This window comes from Anolis carolinensis, chromosome 2 (assembly GCF_035594765.1).
Source record: "Anolis carolinensis isolate JA03-04 chromosome 2, rAnoCar3.1.pri, whole genome shotgun sequence".
Classification (NCBI taxonomy): domain Eukaryota; kingdom Metazoa; phylum Chordata; class Lepidosauria; order Squamata; family Dactyloidae; genus Anolis; species Anolis carolinensis.
Window position 1 is genome coordinate 183,383,111 of NC_085842.1, and position 25,908 is coordinate 183,409,018.

General features: G+C 39.1%; 1 protein-coding gene and 1 long non-coding RNA gene across 4 annotated transcripts in view; one reads left to right on the forward strand and one right to left on the reverse strand.

Annotated features, from left to right (window-relative positions):
- Positions 1 to 23,772, forward strand: part of plxnb3 (plexin B3) — a 126,243-nt gene extending 102,471 nt beyond the window's left edge. For all 3 annotated transcript variants that reach the window (XM_008103870.3, XM_008103868.3, XM_062971262.1), the window contains exons 27-35: positions 336 to 439; positions 949 to 1,036; positions 3,078 to 3,247; positions 7,522 to 7,682; positions 9,373 to 9,520; positions 18,263 to 18,327; positions 21,082 to 21,157; positions 21,750 to 21,824; positions 22,996 to 23,772. In XM_008103870.3, coding sequence (XP_008102077.2) covers positions 336 to 439; positions 949 to 1,036; positions 3,078 to 3,247; positions 7,522 to 7,682; positions 9,373 to 9,520; positions 18,263 to 18,327; positions 21,082 to 21,157; positions 21,750 to 21,824; positions 22,996 to 23,100 — 992 coding nt within the window. In that variant the 3' untranslated portion in view covers positions 23,101 to 23,772. The remainder of the gene's footprint in view (positions 1 to 335; positions 440 to 948; positions 1,037 to 3,077; positions 3,248 to 7,521; positions 7,683 to 9,372; positions 9,521 to 18,262; positions 18,328 to 21,081; positions 21,158 to 21,749; positions 21,825 to 22,995) is intronic.
- LOC134296394 (uncharacterized) overlaps positions 1,969 to 25,908 on the reverse strand; it is a 38,867-nt gene continuing 14,927 nt past the window's right edge. The window contains exons 2-3 of the long non-coding RNA XR_010003125.1: positions 4,337 to 4,476; positions 1,969 to 2,076 (exon numbers count right to left, since the gene is read on the reverse strand). This is a non-coding gene — a long non-coding RNA (uncharacterized LOC134296394). The remainder of the gene's footprint in view (positions 2,077 to 4,336; positions 4,477 to 25,908) is intronic.

Consider the following 25,908-nt stretch of genomic DNA (forward strand, 5'->3'; position numbering starts at 1 on the left):
ATTCCTAGAGATGTTTTCTCTCAGGTTAAAAAAAATTCAAATTTCCAGTTTTTCACTTTCATGGGGACTCTGTGCTTGTAATCCCAGTGAAAGTGGAGGGCTGACTGTAATACCTTTTAATATGTTTCCCACCTCTCTTTTTATAACCGTTTTTATGTAGATTTATTTTAACTTTTGTAAACTGGGTTGGGGCCTAATATTGGGAAAAGCGCATAATATAAATGAAATGTTATTACTGTGATAAACAGTGGATTTGGACTCGGCAGCCTTTTGTAGAGACTGGGGAGAGAATGTCAAAATAGAAGGTGCTCACCTGCTACTCTTCTCTTCCTCAGAATGGCGATCGGGCGTTGCTGGGCACCTGACACTGTCTGATGAGGACCTGACATCTGTCACGCAGAAAGAATGGAAGAGGCTCAACACACTTCAGCATTACAAGGTGTCGGATCAGATAGATAGGAGTGAATGGGAGAAGGATGAGGGGAAGTGGGGTGATGGTCTACTTTATTAATGAGCATTAAAGAATGCCACTGCTGTTGAGCAGAGTAAGATAGCTGCCTCAAATAGCAGGTTCTGGGTATGTGTTGGTTATTTTTTACCATCAGGACAGAAGAGAGGCACTTGAGAGATGTTCTGCCTCAGGTGCAGAAATAACTCAGCTGGCTTTTAAACACTTGTCATTCTGACTTTGATAGTTTAGGGCACAATTTTTTGCTCTTCCTTGGGCAGTAATGTATCTTGTGACATCCCTGGTTGTGATAGAGGCTTTTCCCTGTGCCGGCGGTTTGTTAGATTAGTTCTTTTTTCTTTTCCTTCCCAACTTCATTATATGAGAGGAAGACTTCTGTTTTTGATTCTCTCATTCAAAGATATTCTCTTCATGCTGAGCCTAAATGTTCCTGCTTTTTCATTGCTTATTTCCTTTCTTTCCTTTACTTTCCCCTCCAGGTTCCAGATGGAGCCACAGTGGGCCTCATCCCTCGTCTTCACAATGACATCTCCCAAGGCACAGGACAGAGTTTCTTCTCTGGAGAAAGTGAGTATCTCTGCCTGTCTCTTGCCCTAAAAACCTTGTTGTCTTGTGGAAAGGCTCATCCCCCCGCCCCAACTTCTCTTATCTTTGCCTTTTAGACTTCCCTCAACATGGTATTCCCTGGCTTCATCCACAGCTTAGAATTGGGAAAACCCATATTTCTTATTATGGAGTAAAGTAGTAGGTGGAGGGGAGGGGGGATCCATTCTACATTTGTTATAATTTTCGACACCTTATTTTTCTGTGTAATAATGAAAAAGTTCAGGGGTAGAGGACTGCAAAATCTTAAGCTTCTAAATTGATGTTCGTTTTGTTGTTGTAATTTTCTTGGTTTTGTTCTCTTCTTTTTCTTTTTCTAGTTAATGTCAATGTAAGCTGTTGGGGGTAGGATATCTTATTTGCATGTGCATTAGTATGCTTTTCAAAAAAAAATGAAATGAAAGAGTGTGGCAATCTGCATTTTTTTTGGTCTGGGAAAGAAAAGAACAAATAAGTAAACTGGTATTCAACAAACATTATATTCGGTGTTGCAATGTGTTAAATCTTTTATATATTGTATTTTACTATGTTATTTAACTATTTTAATTGTTGTATTATTTTATTGTATTATGATATACTGGTAGTGATCCTGCCAGTTGTGTAAGCCGCCCTGAGTCCCCTCGGGGAGAAGGGCGTGGTAGAAATATCAGAAATAAATAAATTGTGGGAATGCTGACAAAAGGGTATATGGGACTAGAGCAGTGGTTCTCAACCTGGAGTCCCCAGATGTTTTTTGGCCTACAACTCCCATAAATGCCAGCCGTTTTACCAGATGTTAGGATTTCTGGGAGTTGAAGGTTAAAAACATCCAGGAATCCCAGGTTGAGAACCACTGGACTAGAGGCATTCAGAATAGCAATTTTAGAGTGGCAGTGAAACCTCTTAAGTTGAGTGATGTAAACCTATCCCTTGGTGGTAAACATTTGGGTTTTTTTTTCTTTAATGCTTACCCATTTTACGTTTTTCTTCGCTGTTATGATGACCATATACTTGCCAGTTGGTTTCTGTGGAAACAAAGGGAAGCGTAGCCTTTGTGAGAGCAATTGAGATTCCTCATCTCAGTAATATTTGTTGTTTTCTAGTATAGTCTTGACCTTGATACAGAATCATAGATCCCTGCACTGCAAACATTAGTATCACTTTCCTTTGTGATTCTGGCCTATCTTGCTTGTTTTTTCAGCAAACAGAGCCAGCAATCCTCCAGTTCAAACTGACTCAGAGAGGGAAAAAGAATTATCTGATTTAGAAAGAAGACCCTGGGAGCTCATTCCCATTGTAGACTTATAGCGTTATTATTCCCCTTTACCTGCCATGTCTCCTTCCTGTAGAATCCTAGGACTTGTGGTTTGATTAGAGGCACCAACCTTGTTTCCCATTTGAGAAGTCTGAATGCCCCTCTAAACTGTAAATCCTGGGATCCCATAGGATGTTGCCATGACATCTAAAGTGGAAGCATAAAACTATAATTGAGTGTGAAAGGGGCTCTGGGGCTCTAAATACTCCTTCAAACAAGTCTCACCTTTTCCTTCACACATTTGTTCGCTGCTGCCGTTGGCCAGTATTAGATCAGCAGGAGTGACTGCAAGTTTCAGCTGCGCACAGTAAGAGGGGTTGGTCCTTAAGGCCTCCTAATAAGGGTTGTGGTGGCCCATATTCATGTTCTTAGAGGTCCTACAGGTTGAGAGTCTCTTATCTGGAATTCCATTATTCAAAATTGTCTATGTGGGGAGTTGAGATAGTGACATCTTTGCTTTCCAGTTAGTTGTTCAATGTACCCAAAACGTTGTGCATAAAATGATTTCAAATGTTACATCCAGGCTATATTTGGAAGGCATTTGGGAAATTTGAATGACTTTTGAGTTTCAATTATGGTTTCCTCTCCAAAACATCTCCTATAGACCTATATAGAAGTACAAGTATCTCTAACCCAGGAAAAACTCTAAAACACTTCTGATGCCAAGCATTTCAAATAAGGGATACTCAATCAGGACTGCCTCCTTTGTAGATACGCCAATGCTAGAGGATGGTGAGGAAGGCGGGGTGCGACTCTGGCACCTAGTGAAACCCTCTGAAGAACCTGAGCCCACAAAGCAGCAACAGGACCGGCGCAGCAGCCTCCGAGAACGGGCCAAGGCAATCCCAGAAATCTACCTCACTCGCCTGCTTTCCATGAAGGTAAGGGACAGGGCTCCCCCCCCCCCCCCCACACACACACACACATATCCCCATTCCACAATAATATAATTTTTAGACACATGCCTTCCTATATCAGTAATAACAACCCAGCTTCCCTAGAAGACATCTCATCCATTACAGTCAGTCCACCATTGCCTTGCTAAATTCCAGAACCACGTTGATTGCATTCAGTGTGTTTTCAGTTTGCACAAAGGGGCATATGTTCAAGACCCAGAAGTTGCATGAACTTGGAACTCATTTAAAAAAAACTAAGGATATTTTCTACTTTACTCTTCAAAATAATTTGACCTCCCCTCCCCCGCTCAAGACATTGCAAACAAAGCTGGCATTCTGGTATGAGAGAATTGGCCATCTGCAAGGAAGTTGCCCAGGAGATGCCCGGATGTTTTTTGATGTTTTTACCATCCTTGTGGGAGGCTTCTCTCCTGTCCCCCTATGGAGCTGGAGCTAACAGAGGAAGCTTATTTGCCCTCTCCCAGGGTTGGATTCAAATCAGCAACCTTCAGGTTAGCAACCTAACCTTCAAGTCATCAGTCCTGTTAGCACCATGGTTTAACTCACTGCACCACCGAGGGCTCCCATGATCAAATAGAATACAGAGCTGAAGAAAACATGGACAGTTTTTGCAATGGACAGGTATAAATGCAGGGCCATTTAAGGATCTATGTTGCTGGTAATGCTTTTAAGCATGTTCTTTAATTATCTGGAGGTAGGGATAAAACAGCAAGGTGGGCAAACCAACTAATGATATCCAAATACAGTAGAGTCTCACTTATCCAACATAAACAGGCCAGCAGAACATAGGATAAGTGGAAATGTTGGCTAATGAGGGATTAAGGAAAAGCCTATTAAACATCAAATTTTACAAATTAAGCACTAAAACATCGTGTTTTACAACAAATTTGACAGAAAAAGCAGTTCAATACATTATAACATTATGTAGTAATTTCTGTATTTACAAATTTAGCACCAAGATATCACAATGTATTGAAAACATTGACCACAAAAACATGAACTACTAAAAAAATTGACTACAAATAAAGATAGAATTGCATAAAATGAACTTACAGTAACAACATTGTCAGAAGTTAAATCCGTAAAATGTTCAGTCCTTGCTGCCTAGAGAAACAGCTGTGAATCCGGGCAGGAGGCAGACTGCGTTGGATAGTCCAGAAGGTTGGATATGCAGAGGTTGGATAAGTGGGACTCTATTGTAACACAAATAACAACAATAGATCAGCGACAAACTCTAAAAGGTTCTTTCCAGAACGGGAAAACTGGGATTAAAATGGCAATTACAAAGGAAGTAATTGTAAAGAGGTGCACATCATGCCAGAAAAATCCTAACTAATGTATACTTTGTTGAGCTTTGAACTGATGGGAAGGGATCTTTGGGGTTGTGTCAAGTACATTCATGAAAATACTGATGGAGTGTGAAATTGCTGTAAAAATGCAAATTCTATGTTGGGGCCATTAAGGAAAGAACCTAACATACTGCCTGTATCATGATGCCTATCTATAACTCTACAGTATGATTGTGCTTAGCATACACCGTATAGTTCTGATCACTATATCTCAGAAAAGATATTGTACCACTAGAGAAAATTCAGAAAAAGAGAATCAGCATGTTAATAAGGGTGAGGAAAGATTAAAGCCCTTTAGCTCCAAACAGAAAGACATCAAAAGAACTGTGTTTAGACATCAAAAGAACAAGAAAAATAAAATCCTAATTAGAGGGAGAGGAATAATTGTGTTTTTTTTTTCTCCCATTGCTGCCAGTTAGAAGACTAAACTCCGCCCACTTTGCTCCTAGAAACCCCTTAAGCCATTTAATGGTGCCCAGGGCTGCTTCAATCAGTCCTCTTCCACACTGCCTATAAAATACAGATTATCTGATTTGAACTGGATTATATGGCAGTGTAGACTCAAGGCCCTTCCACACAGCTATATTACCCATTTATAATCTTATATTATCTGCTTTGAACTGGATTATCTGGAGTCCACACTGCCATATAATCCACTTCAGTGTTTATTTTATACAGCTGTGTAGAAGGAGCCTCATATAATCCAGTTCTAAGAAGATAATATAAGATTATAAATATACAGGAGAGTTTCACTTATCCAACATAAACACCCCGGCAGAATGTTGGATAAGCAAATATGTTGTATAATAAGAAGGGATTAAGGAAAAGTCTATTAAAGTCAAATTACGTTATGATTTTACAAATTAAGCACCAAAACATCATGTTGTACAACAAATTTGACAGAAGACGTAGTTCAGTGCGAGGTAATATGAAATAATTACTATGGTATAATAATACAGAACAATATAATCTCTAAAACCAGGACAGTAAATAAAGAGCAACACTCTGAAAGCAGGGAAATTAGGAATTCAAGAAAAGAAACAATCAGGGCCAGCTAACACTTCCCAACAAAGGATTCTCTCAGGCAGGAAGCAAACAGGCTTTGAAGCTGCAAGGCCATTAAATGCTAATCAAGGTGGCTAATGTTAGCATTCATACCTGCCACACTGAGACTATTAATTGCTATTCAACCTGGCCAACCAAGATTTCTCCTAGATAGAAAACTCCCAAGCTCTGAAGCCACGAGGCTACTCTGTCCCATTCAACCTGGCCTAGAAAGGATGCCCTATGTAGAAAGCGGCCAGGCTTTTAAGCTGCAAGACTATTCAGCGCAGTTCAAGCTGGCCAAACAAGGATTCCCCTACAAAGGAGGTAGCCAGGCTTCAAAGCGGCTCTTTGATTGAGGGTGCTACTCCAGCTACTCCAGGTAATGGCCAGACTTTGAGGCTGCAAGGCTATTCACTGCTATTCCACCTGGCCAACAAATGATTCCCATAAGCCACAGCAACGCGTGGCCGGGCAAAGCTAGTCTCTTATATATTTCTTGTAGAAGTGAATTCCATAGTTTGACATGTGCACTTTTTCACAAGTCTCCACCATTCTTATAATTTCCATTTTGGTGGCCAAATATATAGATCTTCATTCTCTTTTTATATCCTTGTTGGAGAGGGTAAATCATACGTGTGTCCCCCCCCCCCTTTTTGCATTTCATGCATGCTTAGTAAGGACTTTCTGAGGCATCTGCTTTTTACACAGCTTCAGTTGGAATGACTAGAGTAAAAGTCCACTTTCCCCCATTTTAAGATTCATTGCACTGCTTACTACAGACTTACTACAGCAACCTAACTCTAAAAATCTCTTGTTTCTCAAACTCTCCTTTACCATACTCCCAATGCTGAAGCTGCTAAAAACCTTCCCTGTTGCAGACAAAGGTTGAAAAAAATTAATGCTGGGCTGGCACTTTGTTAGAAGCTTTGTTCCACTGAGGTCTACCTGTGTTTGTGTACCAGCCTTAGGCCTATTCTTGCAGACAAACACATTTGCAATACACCCGAGTGTATACTAAATACACTATAGATTAAGAGCTTGTTCTGTGAGAATAGAAAAGGGCTCAAGTAGCATATTAACTGCTCCCAAGATAAATTTCTCTCCTTGACATGAATTGTTTGTCTTATCTGTACCCCATCAACAATATAGCAGGTTAAAACTTGTTTGGGTTGGACTTGTTTCATTCTGTCGCCATTGGAGAGTAAGCTTACAGGTCACTGAACTGAAGATTAGGCAAATTAATTCATATTGTTTTACGATTAGTTCCAAAAAATTTCCTTCCAGAGATCTGTGTGTGTGTGTGTATGTGTGTTTGTGTGTATGTGTCAGGAGCAACTTGAGAAACTGCAAGTCGCTTCTGGTGTGAGAGAATTGGCTGTCTTCAAGGATGTTGCCCAGGGGACTCCTGGATGTTTGATGTTTTTACCATCCTTGTGGGAGGCTTCTCTCATGTCCCTGCATGAGGAGCTGGAGCTGACAGAGAGAGCTCATCCGCACTCTCCCCAGATTCGAACCAGCAACCTTCAGATCAGCAACCCAACCTTCAGGTCAACAGTCCTGCCAACACAAGGGTTTAACCCACTGTGCCACCGGGGTCTCCTCCAGAGATGAGAACTCAGTAGCACATGTTTCATTAGTTTAAAGATATGCCATAGAAGAACACATACACACAGAGAGAGTCTTTGAAGATAGGCTTTTGGATGCAAACTTTTGGTTGTCTATACAGCAGAGATTACTTGAAGCGGTTAATGTCCATAGGTGGGATGCATTGCCACTGAAACTTGTGCTTCCTAGAGATCTCATGGGTTCTTAACCCCCTTTTCTCCCATTCATCCTCTAAAGGGAACACTACAAAAATTTGTGGACGATGCTTTCCAGGCTGTGCTGAGTGTTAACCGGCCAGTACCAATTGCTGTCAAGTATCTTTTTGACTTGTTGGATGAGCTGGCGGTGCAACACGGGGTCAACGAGCCAGAGACGCTGCATATCTGGAAAACCAACAGGTAGGATGAGCAAGGTGGACTGAGCCAGGAATGAACAGCAGCAGCAGCAGGGATTAAAATTTAGGAAGTGGCAGGCAGCATTGGGGGAATTTATCATTATTAGGTTTCAAGGTATAAGAAAGCTACATTTGATGTAGAAATGTAAATACAGTAGAGTGCCACTTATCCAAGCTAAACGGGCCGGCAGAAGCTTGGATAAGCAAATATCTTGGATAATAAGGAGGGATTAAGGAAAAGCCTATTAAACATCAAATTAGGTTATGATTTCACAAATTAAGCACCAAAACATCATGTTATACAACAAATTTGACAGAAAAAGTAGTTCAATACTCAGTAATATTATGTTGTAATTACTGTATTTACGAATTTAGTACCAAAATATCACGATATATTGAAAACATTGACTACAAAAATGGCTTAGATAATCCAGAACCTTGGATAAGCGAGGCTTGGATAAGTGAGACTCTACTGTAGATAGTAGCCTAGAAGAAGTTTGATGGTTTGGAAGTTATCTGTATTTTTCCCTTTGTATTTTATTTTAGTTAATAAATAAAAATAGTAATAGCTTTATTTATATCCCGCCACCATCTCCCAAAAAAGACTCAGGGTGGCATTACAGCACATAATGGTGCCATACAAAACACATACAATAGAGTCTCACTTATCCAACATAAACGGGCCGGCAGAACGTTGGATAAGCAAATATGTTGGATAATAAGGAGGGATTAAGGAAAAGCCTATTAAACATCAAAGTAGGTTATGATTTTACAAATTAAGCACCAAAATGTCATGTTATACAACAAATTTGACAGAAAAAGTAGTTCAGTACACAGTAATGCTATGTAGTAATTACTCTATTTACGAATTTAGCACCAAAATATCACAATGTATTGAAAACATTGACTACAAAAATGTGTTGGATAATCCAGAACATTGGATAAGCAAGCGTTAGATAATTGAGACTCTACTGTAGTTGTGTGTAGCCATAGCTAATTTCTTTTTTTCTTGAAATTTGTTTGTATGTAGTTGCTTTAGTCTTGGTATTTGTATTTTTCCTATATGTATATTTCATGTGTACAGGTGTAAATGCATATATGCCTGTATCTGTATTTGTATTCATACATACCTACATACATACACACAACACATATATATAGTCAAAATATGTCTGTCTGTTTGTATCACAAAGGCTGTTTCTAGAGGAAGTGGACCCCTGTGATGTCACTAGATTGGCTATTGCTAGGTGAAATGGCTCTCTGTGATGTCACATGGAAAGAAAGGTGACATGTATATGAAGGGAATGGAGGGAGGGAAGAAAGAGCCATGTAGCCATGGAGACATTGTGAGATATGCCCTTTCAGATCTGGAGAAGGGAGAAGAAGGAAGGATGGTAGGAGAAAAAAAGAAGGGAATTGAGAAAGGAAGGAGGGAGAGAAAGAAAAAAGGAAGAAAGTAAGAGAAAGTAAAGGAGAAAAGATATGAAGGGAGGGAAAGAGAAAGAATTAATGAAATCAGGGGGGCAGCAGTACCAACAACATCTGTGTATATGCACTACTATACGTGTGTATGATGTTAAAATATTTTTTAAAAAACATAGGAAATGGTAGTGGCAGAGACTGAATACTGGCAGATAGCGAGAGAGTGTCAATCACCCAATTTTAAAGGATTTCCCCCCTTTTGCCCTCCCCAGTCTGTTGCTGCGTTTCTGGGTGAACACGCTCAAGAACCCCCAGTTCATCTTCGACGTGCGTGTCTCTGACAACGTGGATGCCAATCTGAGTGTCATTGCTCAGACATTCATTGATGCCTGTACAACAGCTGAACACAAAGTTGGCAGGGTAAGTCTATGTATGTGTGCATTTGCAGGAAATGGGCCAAAGGGCTTCTGAGTGTGTCAGTATAAGTTTGGTAGCAAAGCCCATGCTTGGCAAGCAGGAGGTCCCAAGTCTGATGTCCCGCATCCCTGGATAGGTGGGTGAGAGTTCTGCCTGAAGCCTGAAAAGTCTATGTTGACAGCACCAGGCTTGATGACCTAGAGGCCTGACAAGATATAAAACAATTTCTTTTGTTTCTCATTCACATCAAAATACGTTAGAGGTTATTATGATCCAATTTGACAAAGCATGAAGTCCTAAGATTTGCTGGGTTATTCCACTGCTCAAAAGAGGGTCCAACCAAAGCACCGAACTTGCAATATTAGCCCCAACGCTACTACCCTAAGTCATTCTAATGTGAAGCAAAATGGGTGCATTTAAGGGTAGCAGCATGAAAGATGGGACCTATAGAATCCGCAGTCTACTCAGGTGTTCTCTTACATTCATCTTCTTCACTGAAACTTGTTTTGGGGAAATACTTCCAAAGGGTTATGCACAGTGTTAATTACAGAGCCCAGCAAAAAAATCCTTGGTTTTTAGGCCTGTTCCTGGAGTAATTTGCAGCTCTGATTTAGAAAATTGCATTGGATAGACCACATCAGTTCTTGTTTCTTAGATATGGTTATCATGGTTCATCTGAGCAACCCATGACTGCTCAGATCAAGACTTTATTTTTATTTGTTCAGTCGGTCCCTCTTCCTTTTTCCTTCCATTTCCCCAGCATCATTATCTTCTCCAAGCTTTCCTGTCTTCTTGTGATGTGGCCTAAGTATTTGCCTCTAATATCTTTCCCTCCAGTGAGCAGCCGGGCATTATTTCCTGGAATATAGACTGGTTGGATCTTCTTGTGATCCAAGGCACTCTCAGAATATTCCTCTAACACCACAGTTCAAAAGCGTCTATCTTCCTTCGCTCAGCATTCCTTATGTTCCAGCTCTTGCATCCATAGGTTACTACAGGGAATACCATAGCTTTAACTATGTGGACCTTCATTGCCAGTGTGATGTCTCTACTCTTCACTATTTTATCAAGATTGGTCATTGCTCTCCTCCCAAAAAGTAAATGTCTTCTGATTTCCTGGCTGCAGTCTGCGTCTGCAGTAATCTTCACGCCTAGAAATCCAAAGTCTGTCACTCCCTCTACGTTTTCTCCTTCTAGTTGCCAGTTATCAATCAGTCTGGTTGCCATAATCTTGGCTTTCTTGACATTTAACTGCAACCCAGCTTTTGCACTTTCTTCTTTCACCTTGGTGATAAGGCTCCTCAGCTCTTCCTCACTTTCAGCCATCAGAGTGGTATCATCTACATATCTAAGGTTGTTAATGTTTCTTCCAGCAACTTTAACTCCAGCCTTGGATTCCTCAAGCTCCACACATCGCATGATATGTTCTGCATACAAGCTGAATAGGTAGGGTGAGAGTATACAGCCCTGCCGAACTCCTTTCCCAATCTTGAACCAGTCTGTTGTTCCCTGGTCTGTTCTGACTGTTGCTACTTGGTTGTTATACAGATCCCCAGGAGACAGACATGGTGACTTGATATCCCCATACCACCAAGAACTTGCCACAATTTATTATGATCCACACAGTCAAAGGCTTTAGAATAATCAATAAAACAGAAATAGATGTTTTTCTGAAACTCCCTACCTTCTTCCATTATCCAGCAGATATTGGCAATTTGGTCTCTCGTTCCTCTGCCTTTGCTAAACCCAGATGAAGACTGGTATATGGCATATGTTCTGTATCTCAAAAACTAGAGCTGATGAGGGAGAAATTTGTGCCATTTTTGGAATCAGTCCATCGGATATACCTAGGAACAGAGCTAACATTTGGAGCACTGGCCAAGTTTGGATATCCTGCCTCTGGCACCAAATTACCATGGCCTTAGTCCATGGTTTGAGCTGTATAGTTAATGACTTGCTATAATAAGTAAAGAGTGGAATTCAACAAAGTGTTTTTATCAAACTATTTGAAAAGCAGCATAATAAAACAGTCCAGATTTCTCAAGGAACCCAGTCAAGCACTTTTGTACTAGAATATTATACAGTTTTTCATAAGAGTGTTTAACCATATCCACAGAAACCACTGCACCTAATATCCCAGTTTCTGATTTCCCAGAAATAGTCAAAGATCTTGAGCAAAAGAGGTGAAATGGCTGATATTAAGTGTAAGCATGACTCCTCACATCTGTGGATAAAGGCCTGGACCTTCCTGAGTCAAGATGTTGAGGATATATGCAGAAAATGCATTTTGAATTCAGGGTATTTTTCATTCACCAAAATGTCTCCTCTGTTCCATGGGGCCTGTTGTGTTTTCACCCTGTTTAAAAAACACATTTGTACAAAATTGCTGATTTCAAAATGCTTATTGCTGATTGTGTGGGAATGCCCATCAAAATTATGGGACTGTTTAACATTCAGACATTTTTAATTGCATTGCAATTAACACCCGGTGTTGCAAAATGTCTCTTTTTCCACATCGTAGCATTTTCTCATTTTGCATAGTAAATTGCTAGCTTTAATTTTTTCCACCTTCTATATGGGTGTGCACTAAGATGGTGACTGAAAATAGCTCTCAAATTCAAGAAAACATGGACACTTCAGATGACATCCCACAGGCTAAATCCGACGCCCGTGTGTTCAAAGTCTAACTTCTTCTCATCATTTTGAGTCATTTTTTTCAGATGTGCAGAAATCATTATAGTACATTGAAGGATCAGAATAAATTTTTCTTACGTACTTAGTCCATTTCACTTCATGTTACCTATAGAGCAAAAATAGTATAGTGGTTTGCGTGTTGGACCACGATTTAAATCTCCACTTGACCTTGAGCAAGTCACACTCTGAATAAATCTTGCTGAGAAAACATCCTGATAATTTCCTTTTAGGGTTGCCATAAATCAGACACATACTGATGACACAGCAACAATGTTAGCTAATTTTCAAGTGATCGTTGTTGCTGAATAAAATCTGTGATTATAGGCATGTCGACGTGGAATACCAAGAGGCTTGGAAGGTATTTCATTGTTATTCTAAGGATCTGCAGTTCCACCACAATTCTGATAATCCTGGAATTACAGGGGCTCCATTTCCTTTTTGAAAGATGTGGAAGAGAAACTCTCCAAATACTCAATGATACTCGTTTTGCGTAATACAAATACACATCATTTTTATAGGCTCTAGGCTTGAGAGCTTGGCTAAAATTAACCTCCATTTTACAAATCCATTAGTCCCATACCAGTTCCTGGAAACACCTTGTTGAATATCTCAAAATCTCAGGGTAACTAACAAATATCTATATATTTTTTATGAAATAGTCATTTAAAATCATCATAAAACATACAAAGTAACTTTAAACATATGTATTGGTTAAGCTTTTCAACCTTGATTTTCAAAGTATCTGAATCTATGTATGCATAGATATAGAAATATATGGTAGATCCATGAGGAAGGGTTTGTTGGTTCTGCAATATGTTGAACATTAATGTTTGCATTCAAGATATTTCCAAATAACCTTTGTTTTCATCTTTCTAATTTTTGTTGGTTATTGCTTAAGGTGAATTCCCAGTCCTTATAATGGCATTTGCATAATGCCTTTGGGATAAATTCTTTTTGATTTGCATAGAAAGCCTACTTTTGCAATCAGGAGTGAGGCCAGGAAGAAATCTGGAGTGTTAGGGAGAAAATAACTTTGGGTGCTCTTTTGTACAGAAAAAAAAGATCTCAATCTCACTTACAACCTGTTGAACTGGTCAGACCAGACGAAGACCTTGTTGCGGCTCCTTTCAGTACCAGTGGTTCTCCTGTCTCACTTTCTTTCCTCCATGATCAAGAGCTCATTGAATGAATGATGCTGTCTATGCTTTTTAGATGCAGGCATTTTTTTACTTAATTCGGAATTTGGTTTACCTTTTTTCTTAGTAGATTTTTTCCCCTACTTATGGCATTCTGCTTGGCATCCCTTTCCAGGAATGCCTAGACTTGGAAGTTTTAAGGGTAATGAGTGTTAAGAGAAGTTGTCAGATAAAAGGAATGGGAAAGAGGATGAAAAGAATGCTTGTCTTGGGAAGAATAATATTGGGAAGACCAAGATTATGATGCCTCTTACTCATCATAATCTATAGTGGAGGCTCCTTCTTTGGAGGCTTTTAAGCAGAGGCTGGATGGCCATCTGTCGGGGGTGCTTTGAATGTGATTTTCCTGCTTCTTGGCAGGGGATTGGACTGGGTGGCTGTGAGGTCTCTTCCAACTCTGTGATTCTATGATTCTTAAATGTGTGTGTGTAAGGGGACAACATACTTTATGACGTTTCCTGCATTGTTTGTTTGTTTATCTGCTTGTGTTTTAAGACTTTTTTCTGCTTTTCAGTATAATAATTCCAAAGCAACTTTACAGTCTTGTAAGAAACCACACTTGGCCATACAAACCTAAAGGGCGATCTTGGCCCAGTCACACTCAGCTTCAGAGAATCGCCTTTGAGTAAATCTTACCAATGAAACCCAGTTTCTGGGAGAGTCAGCACAACTTATGCTGGACAAGGACTCTTGAGAGTCCAAGCTTTCATTCTCGTCTCAGCCATGGAAACCCATTGGATTCCCTTGGCAAGTCACTCTCAGCCTTAGAGGAAGACAATGGCAAGCCTCCCTTTACTGAATTTTATCAAGGACACTCTATGAGAAGGTCACCATAAGTTGCAGATAGATAAGAAAGTAACAAACATTAAAAGCTCAGGAAATGCAATAGCTGTCAGGAAATAGGGTCATATATTCATATGTGGTGGTCATGTAAAATTACACAAAATATTTGGGAAATGATATTTAAAGAAATAAACACAATCAGTATTATTACTTATTCATGACAATACAATCCCCTCACAAGAGGAGAAAGAACTGGTTTCTACTTTGATAACTGCAGCAAAATTGCTAATAACAAAAAACTAGAAAGAAAAGAAGGAAATTCAGTTAGAATAATGTACAGGGAAATCTGGAACATAGCTATTAATGACAAGCTGACTTGCAATATTAAAATTAAAAAGGGAATATCAAAGCAAACAGATTTTTGTAAAATATGGGGAAAATGAATTGAGTATATATTTAATGAGGGAAAGGGGTACAAGCCAGCAACAGAAGCAATGAAATTTTGGACTTGTGAAACAATATGAGTTGGTTGGTGAAGTGGGCACAAAATAAGGGGAAGGGGAAGAGGGGGGAAAGGAATAATAATAATAATAATAATAATAATAATAATAATAATAATAATAATAACAACAACAACAACAACGCCAAAAGATCTCAGCCAGCATTTGGAAACAATAGACATTGACAAAATCACTATCTGCCAACTGCAAAAGGCCACCCTACTGGGATCTGCACGCATCATCCGAAAATACATCACACAGTCCTAGACACTTGGGAAGTGTTCGACTTGTGATTTTGTGATACGAAATCCAGCATATTTATCTTGTTTGCTGTGTCATAATAAAATAATAATAATAATAATAATAATAATAATAATAATAATAATAATAATTGGGTGCCATGCCAAAAGATCTCAGCCGGCATTTGGAAACAATAGACATTGAGAAAATTACGATCTGCCAAATGCAAAAGGCGACCCTACTGGGATCTGCGCACATCATTCGAAAATACATCACATAGTCCTAGACACTTGGGAAGTGTTCGACTTGTGATTTTGTGAAACGAAATCCAGCATATCTATCTTGTTTGTTGTGTCATATAATAATAATAATAATAATAATAATAATAATAATAATAATAATAATAATAATACATGTATAAGTAGATAAAAGGTGCGTAGTAGAGAGATATGTAGTAAAGTTGTAATGGAAAAGTTAAAAACTGATAAGAAATATGCTTAAAGATCTGTTTGATTTTTACTTTTTTTTTACTGTCGGATTGTATACAATATGACATACTCCGTTGTCTAAATATTGTAAAAAGATGAAAGAATGTATACTTATATATTTTGATTGATAAATTAATTTAAAAATTAACAAAAAAGGAAATGCCATAAATCCAGGGAATAAAACAATAATGGTTAACTGGCTAGGCTGATGATGATTAAGAAAATGCCTCTACAAAGAACTCTTCAACTAGCAGCTAAAACATGTTTGGAGCCTTCATTCCACTATGTCAAAAAGCAATAGATTTGCCTTTCATATCTTTTTTTTTTTTGCTTCACAATAAGCTTTTTCCTCAAGCCTTTTTAAAGGTTTGTTTTGAAGGCAAGCTGAGGAAAGCACACCTTCTTATGGCTCCACCATCATTCAACAAGGTGGTACATCTGTGGCTGTAAGCAAGCTTCAGACTGCAAATGGGAAGTTACGCCACACTTCTCCTCCTTAGAAAGCAACCTGAACAACACTGTAAAAAAGAGAGCCAGTGTGTCTGGGAAAATACTTGTGTTTGGACTATTCTCCTTGAGATCATCTCTTCTATAGACGGGGAATTTTTCTCTGGATGTGTTGAATTCTGTCATGTGAGCTCCACCTGGAGTCTGAAGTGGTGCAGAATAGCACTGATACAAGTTTCGTGCCCAGAGAGAGAACTAGACTTACTTAAGCCTGCTTCTCTCTCCTTCTAACTGAAGAATCCTGGCAACAAGCCCGCTTGCCTTGGGCATGCAACACAATCAGTTCCCTTATTGTTGGGAGTATGTTGTGCCTGCTCAGGAATGTGTTTGGAAAGGGTGAGGGAAGATTAAAGCATGCTAGATATTAAGTGACAAGTCAAATAGCAAGCATTTTTAAAATCAGGAAATGTGTCAAGGCTGAATTTTCCCTAGAAGTCATGCTCTTTGAACTAAAACAGTTGTACTGCGACTGAAGATGTGAGACCATGTTAGGACTCAGCACATGCTCAGAGGAACCTCCTTCCTCCCCTTTTTTCCACTTTATATCAGTTATGCAGGATCTTCCATTTGAAGTGGGATTTGGAATCCAAACATTTATTCACATTGCGTCCAGCTTTGGTCAAGTTATATTGCCAAGTCTTCTCTTCTTTTTAAATTCTTTTATTAAAATATAGGTTTAATTTTTTTTAAAAAGGTTTTAGTTCACTTTAAGACCATAGCTCCCCCTGTGGCCGGAATCGTGAAGCTGGAAAAAAAACGTTAAATGCCTCTGTGTCTGTCTATATATGTTGTTTGTCTGTTGGCATTGAATGTTTGTCATACATGTGTTCATTGTAATCCGCCCTGAGTCCCCTTCGGGGTGAGAAGGGTGGAATATAAATACTGTAAATAAATAAATAAATAAATAAATTGATTTAGAATAAATAAATTGATTTTTTTTAAAAAAACATGGCATGGATTTTCAAAGTTACTTGAATTGTGATTTTAATGTTATTTTGTGACAGAAAACTTTAGTAATTAATCTATTTATCATATTTATGAGGAGCCCCTGGTGGCACAGTGGGTTAAACCGCTGAGCTGCTGAACTTGCTGACCGAAAGATCAGCAGTTCAAATCTGGGGAGTGGGGTGAGCTTCCACTGTTAGCCCCATCTTTTGCCAACCTAGTTTGAAAACACACAAATGTGAGTAGATGAAGGGAAGTCATAGGGAGGAGGGAGCAAGCTTGTTTTCTGCTGCCCTGCAGACTAGGACACGGAACAATGGCTTCAAACTACAGGAAAGGAGATTCCACCTGAACATCAGGAAGAACTTCCTCACTGTGAGAGCTGTTCGACAGTGGAACTCTCTCCCCCGGGCCGTGGTGGAGGCTCCTTCTTTGGAGGCTTTTAAGCAGAGGCTGGATGGCCATCTGTCGGGGGTGCTTTGAATGCGATTTCCTGCTTCTTAGCAGGGGGTTGGACTGGATGGCCCATGAGGTCTCTTCCAACTCTACTATTCTATGATTCTATGATTCTAGATCAATAGATACTGCTCCAGCAGGAAAGTAACAGCTCATGCCGACCACATGGCCTTGGAGGTGTCTACGAACAACGCCAGCACTTTGGCTTAGAAATGGAGATGAGCACCAACCCCCAGAGTCAGACACGACTAGACTTAATGTCATGGGAAAACCTTTACCTACCATATTTATACCCCGCCTTTCTCACCCCGAAAGGGACTCAGAATAAGAAACTTTTAAATGTCAGGAAGACAGTTCTTTAGTTCTGGAGCTGTTGTAGAAGAGACTGCTTTCTGTCTTTATCAATGGATTTCACACAAAGGACAAATGGTGCAGACTGAAGTCATGATCTCTCTGTTTCCCCATCTAAGCCATCTCACAGGGTAGTTGTGAAGGAAACAATGAGTGTGTACATGTATGTGTGTGTACATACATATGCACACATCCAGCACAAATTATCTTTGCACTAGGAGAGCTCATCTTCTACTTTGTCACATTTGCATCCCACCCTTCCTCCAAGAAACTTTCTTGCGCTTGTTTATCCCCTTTTTATCTTGCAACCACCTTGTGAAACAGGTCAATGGGTGGAAACATGAATCCATCCCCAGTGTTTTCTCCAGAGCACAGCACTGTGTTCCACACTGGGACCAGAACCACAGTGCCCTCTGCAAACTTGTACCTTGCCATCTGAAAAATAAACCTATAGTATACTGAGATGCAGAAATGTATTTGAGAATTTGTGTACATGCTTATGCGTGTACTTTCTAGAAGCCCTTTTAATCAGTTTCATTTTTCTTTTCTTTTTTTTCTTTTGGCTCTTCCTCTCTTTTTCTGCAGGATTCACCAGTCAACAAGTTGCTCTATGCCAGAGAAATCCCGCACTACAAACAGATGGTGGAGAAGTAAGTGTGAGCATAAAGTAAATAAGGTGGGAGTAGGAGAGAGAAGGAAAGTACTTCCTCCTGCTGAAAACATGGGTTTGGGGCAGGCATACTTTTTGGTACTATGACCTCTGTACTTCAGATGACTGTAGTTATGTTTATATTGTATAGGAATACCTCAGTTAACACAGTAGATCAATTCCTGGGCATTACTTCCTGAATAGTAATACAGGCAATACCCGAGTTACAAACATCTGACGTACAAATGACTCATGATGAAGAATGGGAGTGAGACAACAGAAAGTGAAAGAAATCTACCCCTAAAAGGGGAAAATCTCCTCTGAAAAAGTTATCATGGGGAAAAGGTATCTCAGTTGAAGCTTTCTCATCAGTCCTTGTTTCCACAACAAGCCATTTTTTTAAAATATCCAATTATCATAGGGACAGAAAGTGTGGTGAAATCTCTTGAACAGGGCACAGACCACAAAACAAATACTACAGGGCTGTTAATACCTCCCACTATGTGTGTGTGTCTGGAGTTATACTTACAACATGTACCTGTTCTGACTTACAAACAAATTTAATTTAAGAACAAACCTGTTCATAACTTGGGGACTGCCTGTATTAAGGAAGAAATAACATGAAATGAATATGGAGAGGTTCCTACACCACAAAGAATAGTTTTAAATGTTTCACCATTTCTCCCAAAACAAATAATATGCGCATGTGAAATGAAACAGCCATCGTTTTAATTGTGTTGCTGTTTAATACTGCTTTAATCTTAATTTCATGTTGTTAATCATTTGCATGTTTTTTACTATACTGTATATTTTTTTATTGTATCGTCTTCCTTTTTGTAAGCCACCTTGAGCCCCAGTTTGAGAGAAAGGCAGAATATAAATAAAGGGATTAATAGAGACAATTACACCCCTCCACATTAAAAACAAACAAAGTTTGAAACAAACCTCTGACATGTTACATCTTTGGCTGATACATTGTTTTGATGTTTACTGTTGGGATGTACACAAAATGTTGTAATGTAGGAGGCTCCTGTTCAGTGTTCTAGCCAGTCAATAACATTACACAGCATGGGTTTTTTTTTGGTTTTTTTACAAAAGGCTATTTTGACTATATCAAATATTTTGTAGCTCAGCTTCCAGAATTCCTTGGCAGCATACCTAATGGTCAGGAATTCTAGGAGCTGACGTTCAAAACACCTGGAAAGGATTTTGAGAATCATTGAGCTATATGTGATGAAAGGATTTTGGGGAATGAGCTCAGTAGTCATGGTGCAGCATAAAATCATAAAGCAAAACCACATGGGCCCCCAGTGGCACAGTGGATTAAACCACTGAGCTGCTGAACTTGCTGACCGAAAGGTTGGCGGTTCAAATCTGGAGAGCAGGGTGAGCTCCCGCTGTTAGGCCCAGCTTCTGCCAACCTAGGAGTTTGAAAACATGCAAATGTGACTAGATCAATAGGTACCATTTTGGTGGGAAGGTAACGGTGCTCCATGCAATCATGTCGGCCACATGACCTTGGAGGTGTCTACAGACAGCATTGGTACTTCGGCTTAGAAATGGAGATGAGCACCAACCCCCAGAGTCGGACATGACTAGACTTAATGTCAGGAGAAACATTTACCTTTACCTAGTCATGGTGCAACATAAAATCATAACACAAAACCACATGACTTTTTTTTTTAAAAAGAAGGTATCAACTCATTAATAATAATAACAATAATAATAACAATAATAACAGCAACAACTTTATTTTAATATCCTGCCTCCATCTCCCCGAAGGGACTCAGGACGATTCACATGAGGACAAGCCCGAACAACATAGATTAAAACAAGAATCAATAAAATTAAACATTATAACCAGATAAAACATCATACAACAACATCAAACAGTGATTTAAAACCTGAACAGTAATAATTACTGAATATTCAGAGGGTAAAAATTGTGCATAGAACTCTGCGTTGGGCTTGTGGATGGTGTAAGGGCAGTCATAAATAGGGGCAGAAGAGCAGCATCAATGAAACACTAAAATCTATAGGGCAAAGGACAATGATAAAGTGCAGTAACTGGTAGGAAGTTATAAATACATCATTTAAAATGATGTTAAAATGAAAGCAACAATAATACTTCAAGCACTAGGTAGATTGGCCTCATCCCCTGCTGGCAGCTACTGGGAGAGCTGGACCACTCATCCCATTTCTGTCTTAGGCTAGCCCCACAATAGAGTCCTTTTGCTCTACACTAAGGCCAGGGTAGACTCATACAATGCAGTTTAACAGCATTAAATTCATTATATGAGTCTACAAGATCATTTAATGCAGTTACAAACTACATTATATGGCAGTGTAGGTGGAGTCTAAGAAACTGTCCTTAGCATCAGCTTGTATTGAGAGGTAGTATTTCCGTGGCAGGGACTGTAGGTTACAACTATGCATTAAGCCTTGAGCTTTTTGAAATGTGCTATGTAGCAGTGAGAGAAAGATCCCTTTAGATCTCCACCTGTTTACAGCAACTGGTAAACAGTCTTGCTCACATGTTTTTGCTTGTTATGAAACATTGCTGTGTGAAAAGAAACAAAGCACACACCATGTCATTTTACTATGCTAAACATGCAAATTCGGATTGGGTGGCTGAAGCTGATGCATTAATGGGTAAAGTGCCTTTTATTGCCAGGTTGACTTTTCCCATTTGTTCTTCTGACCTCCTAATCCTTTTTTCTTTTCTGCTTCCCTGTCCTCTTGTTTCTGTGGCCAGGTATTATGCTGATATTCGACAAACTGTTCCTGCCAGTTATCAAGAGATGAACTCGGCCCTGACAGAACTTTCAGGGGTAAGTCATTGCTGCTACTCTCTCATCAGCCACAAATTTGTGATCCGAAATAAGAGATATATTCTAATATTCTAATTTTAAACGAGCATTCCTCGTTTGAAACTTGTCTATGTTTGATTTCAACCAAGGAAAGATTATACACAGATCAAATAAATCCCTCAGATCTCTAAACATTATCTGACTCCTTCTCTGTATCACACCCACACATTAATTGATCTTTTTGGCAGAATCTGCAGTAAAGATATCTGGGATATGATACAGCCAATCCTTAAAATAAAGTCTTTAGAAAGTAGAGTGAACAAAGACTGCTTGTGTCAAGATTTTTATGACTTGGACCATTTACCAGATGGCTTTGTCACATGCCAGTCCACTGAAAACACATTCTGTAAGCTTCTGATAAGCACTGGAAAAAGGACTTTAAAAGTCTGTGCGTGCTGGCCTCAAATTTGGTGTGTGTGCATGAGAGTGAGGGGGGGCATTACTAAAAATATACACTGTTAATACAATGTGTACAAACATACAATGTAAAAACAGTTGTACTACCATGAAAAAGAAATCATAACTTTTTTCCCACGTTGTCTTTTTTTAACAGAAATACTCCTCTGACCTGAACTGTCTAGTGGCTCTGCAAGAACTTTACAACTATATTAACAAGTATTATGACCAGGTATAGTAAAAAAAAAAATTACGTTCTAACTCAGATCCTCCAGAGAGGTTGTCTGTAGTGTAGGACCAGACATCCTAGAAGGTTTCCATATAGAACAAGCCACTAGTGGCAAGAAAGCTATAGAGCTTATGTTGACAAGATATTTGAACAAGTGGTAGACATTTTACTAGATTGCATAAGCAGGTTTCTAAGTCCTATTTATACAAGCACTCCCCCAGGTTATACTACAGACCATACCCGGAAAGTTGTTGTTTTTTCCGGTAAATTTTTATTAATAATAAATTTTAATAATAATAATAATAATAATAATAATAATAATAATAATAATAATAATAATAATAATAATAATATAATAAATACATGGAAAATGGGAGAACAATATGGGTGGGGAGAAAGAAAGAAAAATGAAGAAAAAATGAAAGAAAGAACAAGGAGGGGGGGAAAAGGTATGTGGGAGGGGTTGACTTCCATCTATTCCTTGGTGTTTGTATTGTGACTTTCTGTATTTTAGTATTTTATAGTCCAAACCGTCTTCTTCCCCTTTGTCTCTAATATTTTCTTGTTGTTCTTATCATTTCAAATTATAAGCTCCATTTTAAGTTGATTAAAATATTCTTTTACCGTGTCCCAGTTCGTTTGTTTTTTCGGTAGTCCTTGGTTCTGAGAGAGCCAGTAAGTTAATTTATCCATATTCATTATTTCTAAGACTTTATTTTGCCATTCTTCTCTTTTCGGTATTTCTTTTGACCTCGACTTCTTCGCATATATTATTCTGGCTGCTATTGTCAGGTGGTTAAATAGAATATCTTTGTCTTTATCCAGATCCAACATTCCTAGCAAGAAATATTCTGGCTCCTTTTTAATGTTAGTCTTTAATATTTTTTGTATTTCTCCATGTATATCTTTCCAAAAAAAATTTACAAAAATTTTACAAAAATGTCTCCAACAAATGTTGGAAATGTGAACAACAGGTAGGTACTTTTTTCATACATGGTGGACCTGCCCAAAAGCTAAAAATTTTTAGAAAGGTATTCCAGAAAGTTGTGTTATCATTTCTCCTCACTTCCCTCTCCAGCCTGTGTGTTTAAAGCCCTCCACTGTTTCGCAGTTTTGCGGAATCTCAGGATCTCAGTTAATACACTCGTTTTGTGTTCCTTTTTTCAAAAAACAGATAATCTTTGCCCTAGAAGAGGACCCATTGGGCCAGAAGATGCAACTTGCCTATCGATTGCAACAAATCGCAGCTCTCGTAGAGAACAAAGTGACTGACTTGTGACATTCCCCAATCTGCTGCCTGCCCAGACTGAGTGCGACAACAGTGCAATCCTAAGCATGTTCGTTCAGACCTAAATCTCAATGAGGCTTACTCCCCAGTAACAGCAATCTACAGTTGCAGCCTAAGGGAACCTGAAAGTTCCTTACTATCCAGTTTCGTGTTTGCACGCACACATTGCTGTCCCTCCCAGTGCCTTAACTGCACAGATGCTGCCGAGTTCTCCTGCATTCGGTGTGCTCATGTGCTGTCTTGCTCTCTCTCTCTGTCTCTCTCTTTTTAAAAAACTAGTTGTAAAGGGACTCCTCCAGTCTGATACACTGGCTTTGTAAATAAAAGGGTGTATTTATTTCTGTCGCTCTCTGAGGAGGGTGTTGGCTACTGTCTCCCATTGGTGGGGCAATGGGTTTTCCGCAGCTGACCACTACAGCGTTTGCAATTTGGGGGTTTCTCCCTTCCACCCCAAATGCCCTCACTGGTAATGCACTAATATTGGGGTGGAACTTTCCAGTTTCCTTGGTACAAACAGACTCTTAACTAGTCCCTATTTTAACCCTCATCTCTTATTCCCTTCCCAATTTTATGTAATATATAAATATGGGAGCTTTCTGCTCCAGGACTGTATTTATTTTATTGAGAATTTGAAGAATAAAAAACAAAACTTTTCAGAAAAAATACACTTGTCTGATTTATTCTCAGAATCGAAAAGTGGTGAGAAGGAAGGGAGGAATGGGTCCTGTTAAACAAGATTACTTCCTCTTATGAGTGAAAGCTGAAGTTACTAAGGAGGGAAAAAATTAATAGCTCAGTCATTAATCAAAAAGAATACAGTCAAAAATCAAGAAAAGACTAATACAGTGTTCCTTCACTTATCGGGGGGTTACGTTCCAGGACCATCTGTGAAAAGTGAAAATCCGTGAAGTATATTTGTGTTGTTTGAAAGTAGCATCTCTGTCCCCTCTTCACCTCTCAAGCACACGCATGTGCGCTCCCACGGCTGCTGCTGCCTTGTGAGATGAAAACAAAGCTGTTTCAACCTCTTTTTCTCTGTCTTCCTTAGGCTTCTCCTTGGGAAGGAAGTAGAAAGAAGGATTTATAAGGGATTTATAATATTATTTTATGATTTATACTATTTTAGGGCGCAAAAAAGTGAACCACAAAGTAGCGAGGGAACACTGTACTTGTACATTCCTTCTGGCTCTGTCTTGGGACTATGAGACACAGAATAATTTATGTGACATGAGATCAAATGGTTATCTTATATAAGGCTCTAGAATTGAGGTTTTCTTTATACAAGAATGTGGGTTAGTATAGAATTTTGATATATGAGGGTTGAATGAAAAGTAATGTCTCCACCTTCGTTACTTCAGTTTGAATGGGAGTATTTTAATAAATCAAACGCAGAAATAATCCTTAGAATGTGCTCTTTAACTGCCACTATTCACTTTTCCACATAATCACCAGAATTGGATACATGATGAACAAGTTTTCTGAAGCCATCACGGAAGAAGTCGACACTCTGTTTCTGCAACCAGCGTCTCACAGTACCCGTCGTGCACAGATCTTCCAATAGCCAAGCAAAGCAATAATGTGATCCACATGTTCTTGTGAAATGCCGATTATGCTTGAAATTTCTCTCTGAGTGATAAAACAATCATCCTGAATCAATCTGTCAACCTTTTGCTTGTGAAACTCGGTGGTTGCTGTCACAGGACATCTAAGTCAGATATTCCCACCTCAACATCTTTAAACTTACTCACCCAACGACGCACAGTACTCACATCAACACAATCACCATAAACAGCTTGCATTCTCTGATGAATCTCTTTTGGGGTGACACCTTCTACTGTAAAGAATTCAGTGACTCCATGTTCCTTAAGTCTCATTGACTGACTGTCTGCGCAGGGTTCCATACTTCGCACTTTAACAACACAACCGTTCAATGCTAAAGCTTCCCGCCAAATGGAACTGTAGAGGAGAGTCTACTGAACAAGCCAGTATTTGCCATATACCAGGACTGCCATCTGTTGAGTTATGAAGGTGGAGGCATTACTTTTCATTCAACCTCTGTGTGTGTGTGTGTGTGTGTGTGTGTGTGTGTGTATGGATGGATGACACTAAGCCTGAATGAAGTCTCAATTGAGATTCTGCTTCAGTCACCAACCTGCTGCATGGCCTCGGGCCTATTAATAAGTCCCACCAAGTCTGTTCGTTCCTGACTACAGGCGATAATATAGCAATCCTGGATTTTGTTTAAACAACAGTGTTATATTAAGTTCAGTCACTGACTTGCATATGCAGATGGGCAGGTGATCTGAAATAAAACAAGTTACATGAAGGAGTAGGTCACTAAATTCCCTTTAAACATACTGGGGGGGGGGGGGTGATATTTGGAAAAATAACAATTCCATCCCTGGAAATTCAGCTTGACTTCCATGGAGAATAACTATTGAGAAAAGCAAACCCCATTGAACCTATCCATGCCTCTAAATAGAAAAGTTAAATTACAAGTTTAAAAGGTTTTTTAAAGTGAAGGAAAGGAATCTAGTAGCACCTTTAAGAGTGAATTTTCATGCAGTTCAATGAGCCTCTTCAGATGCATTGAATGGAATACAATATTCAAACCACAGGATGTATCTTCCATACCATCAGACGTTTGCCTTCATGGATTCAGTATCCACTGATTCAACCATTTGTGGCATGAAAATATTCCCCTTCCCCACATCTAAGAAATGCCTCTTTTTGACATTTTATATAAAGGATAACATTTGAACATGCCATTGAATATACAATAGGACTTGAGCATCAATT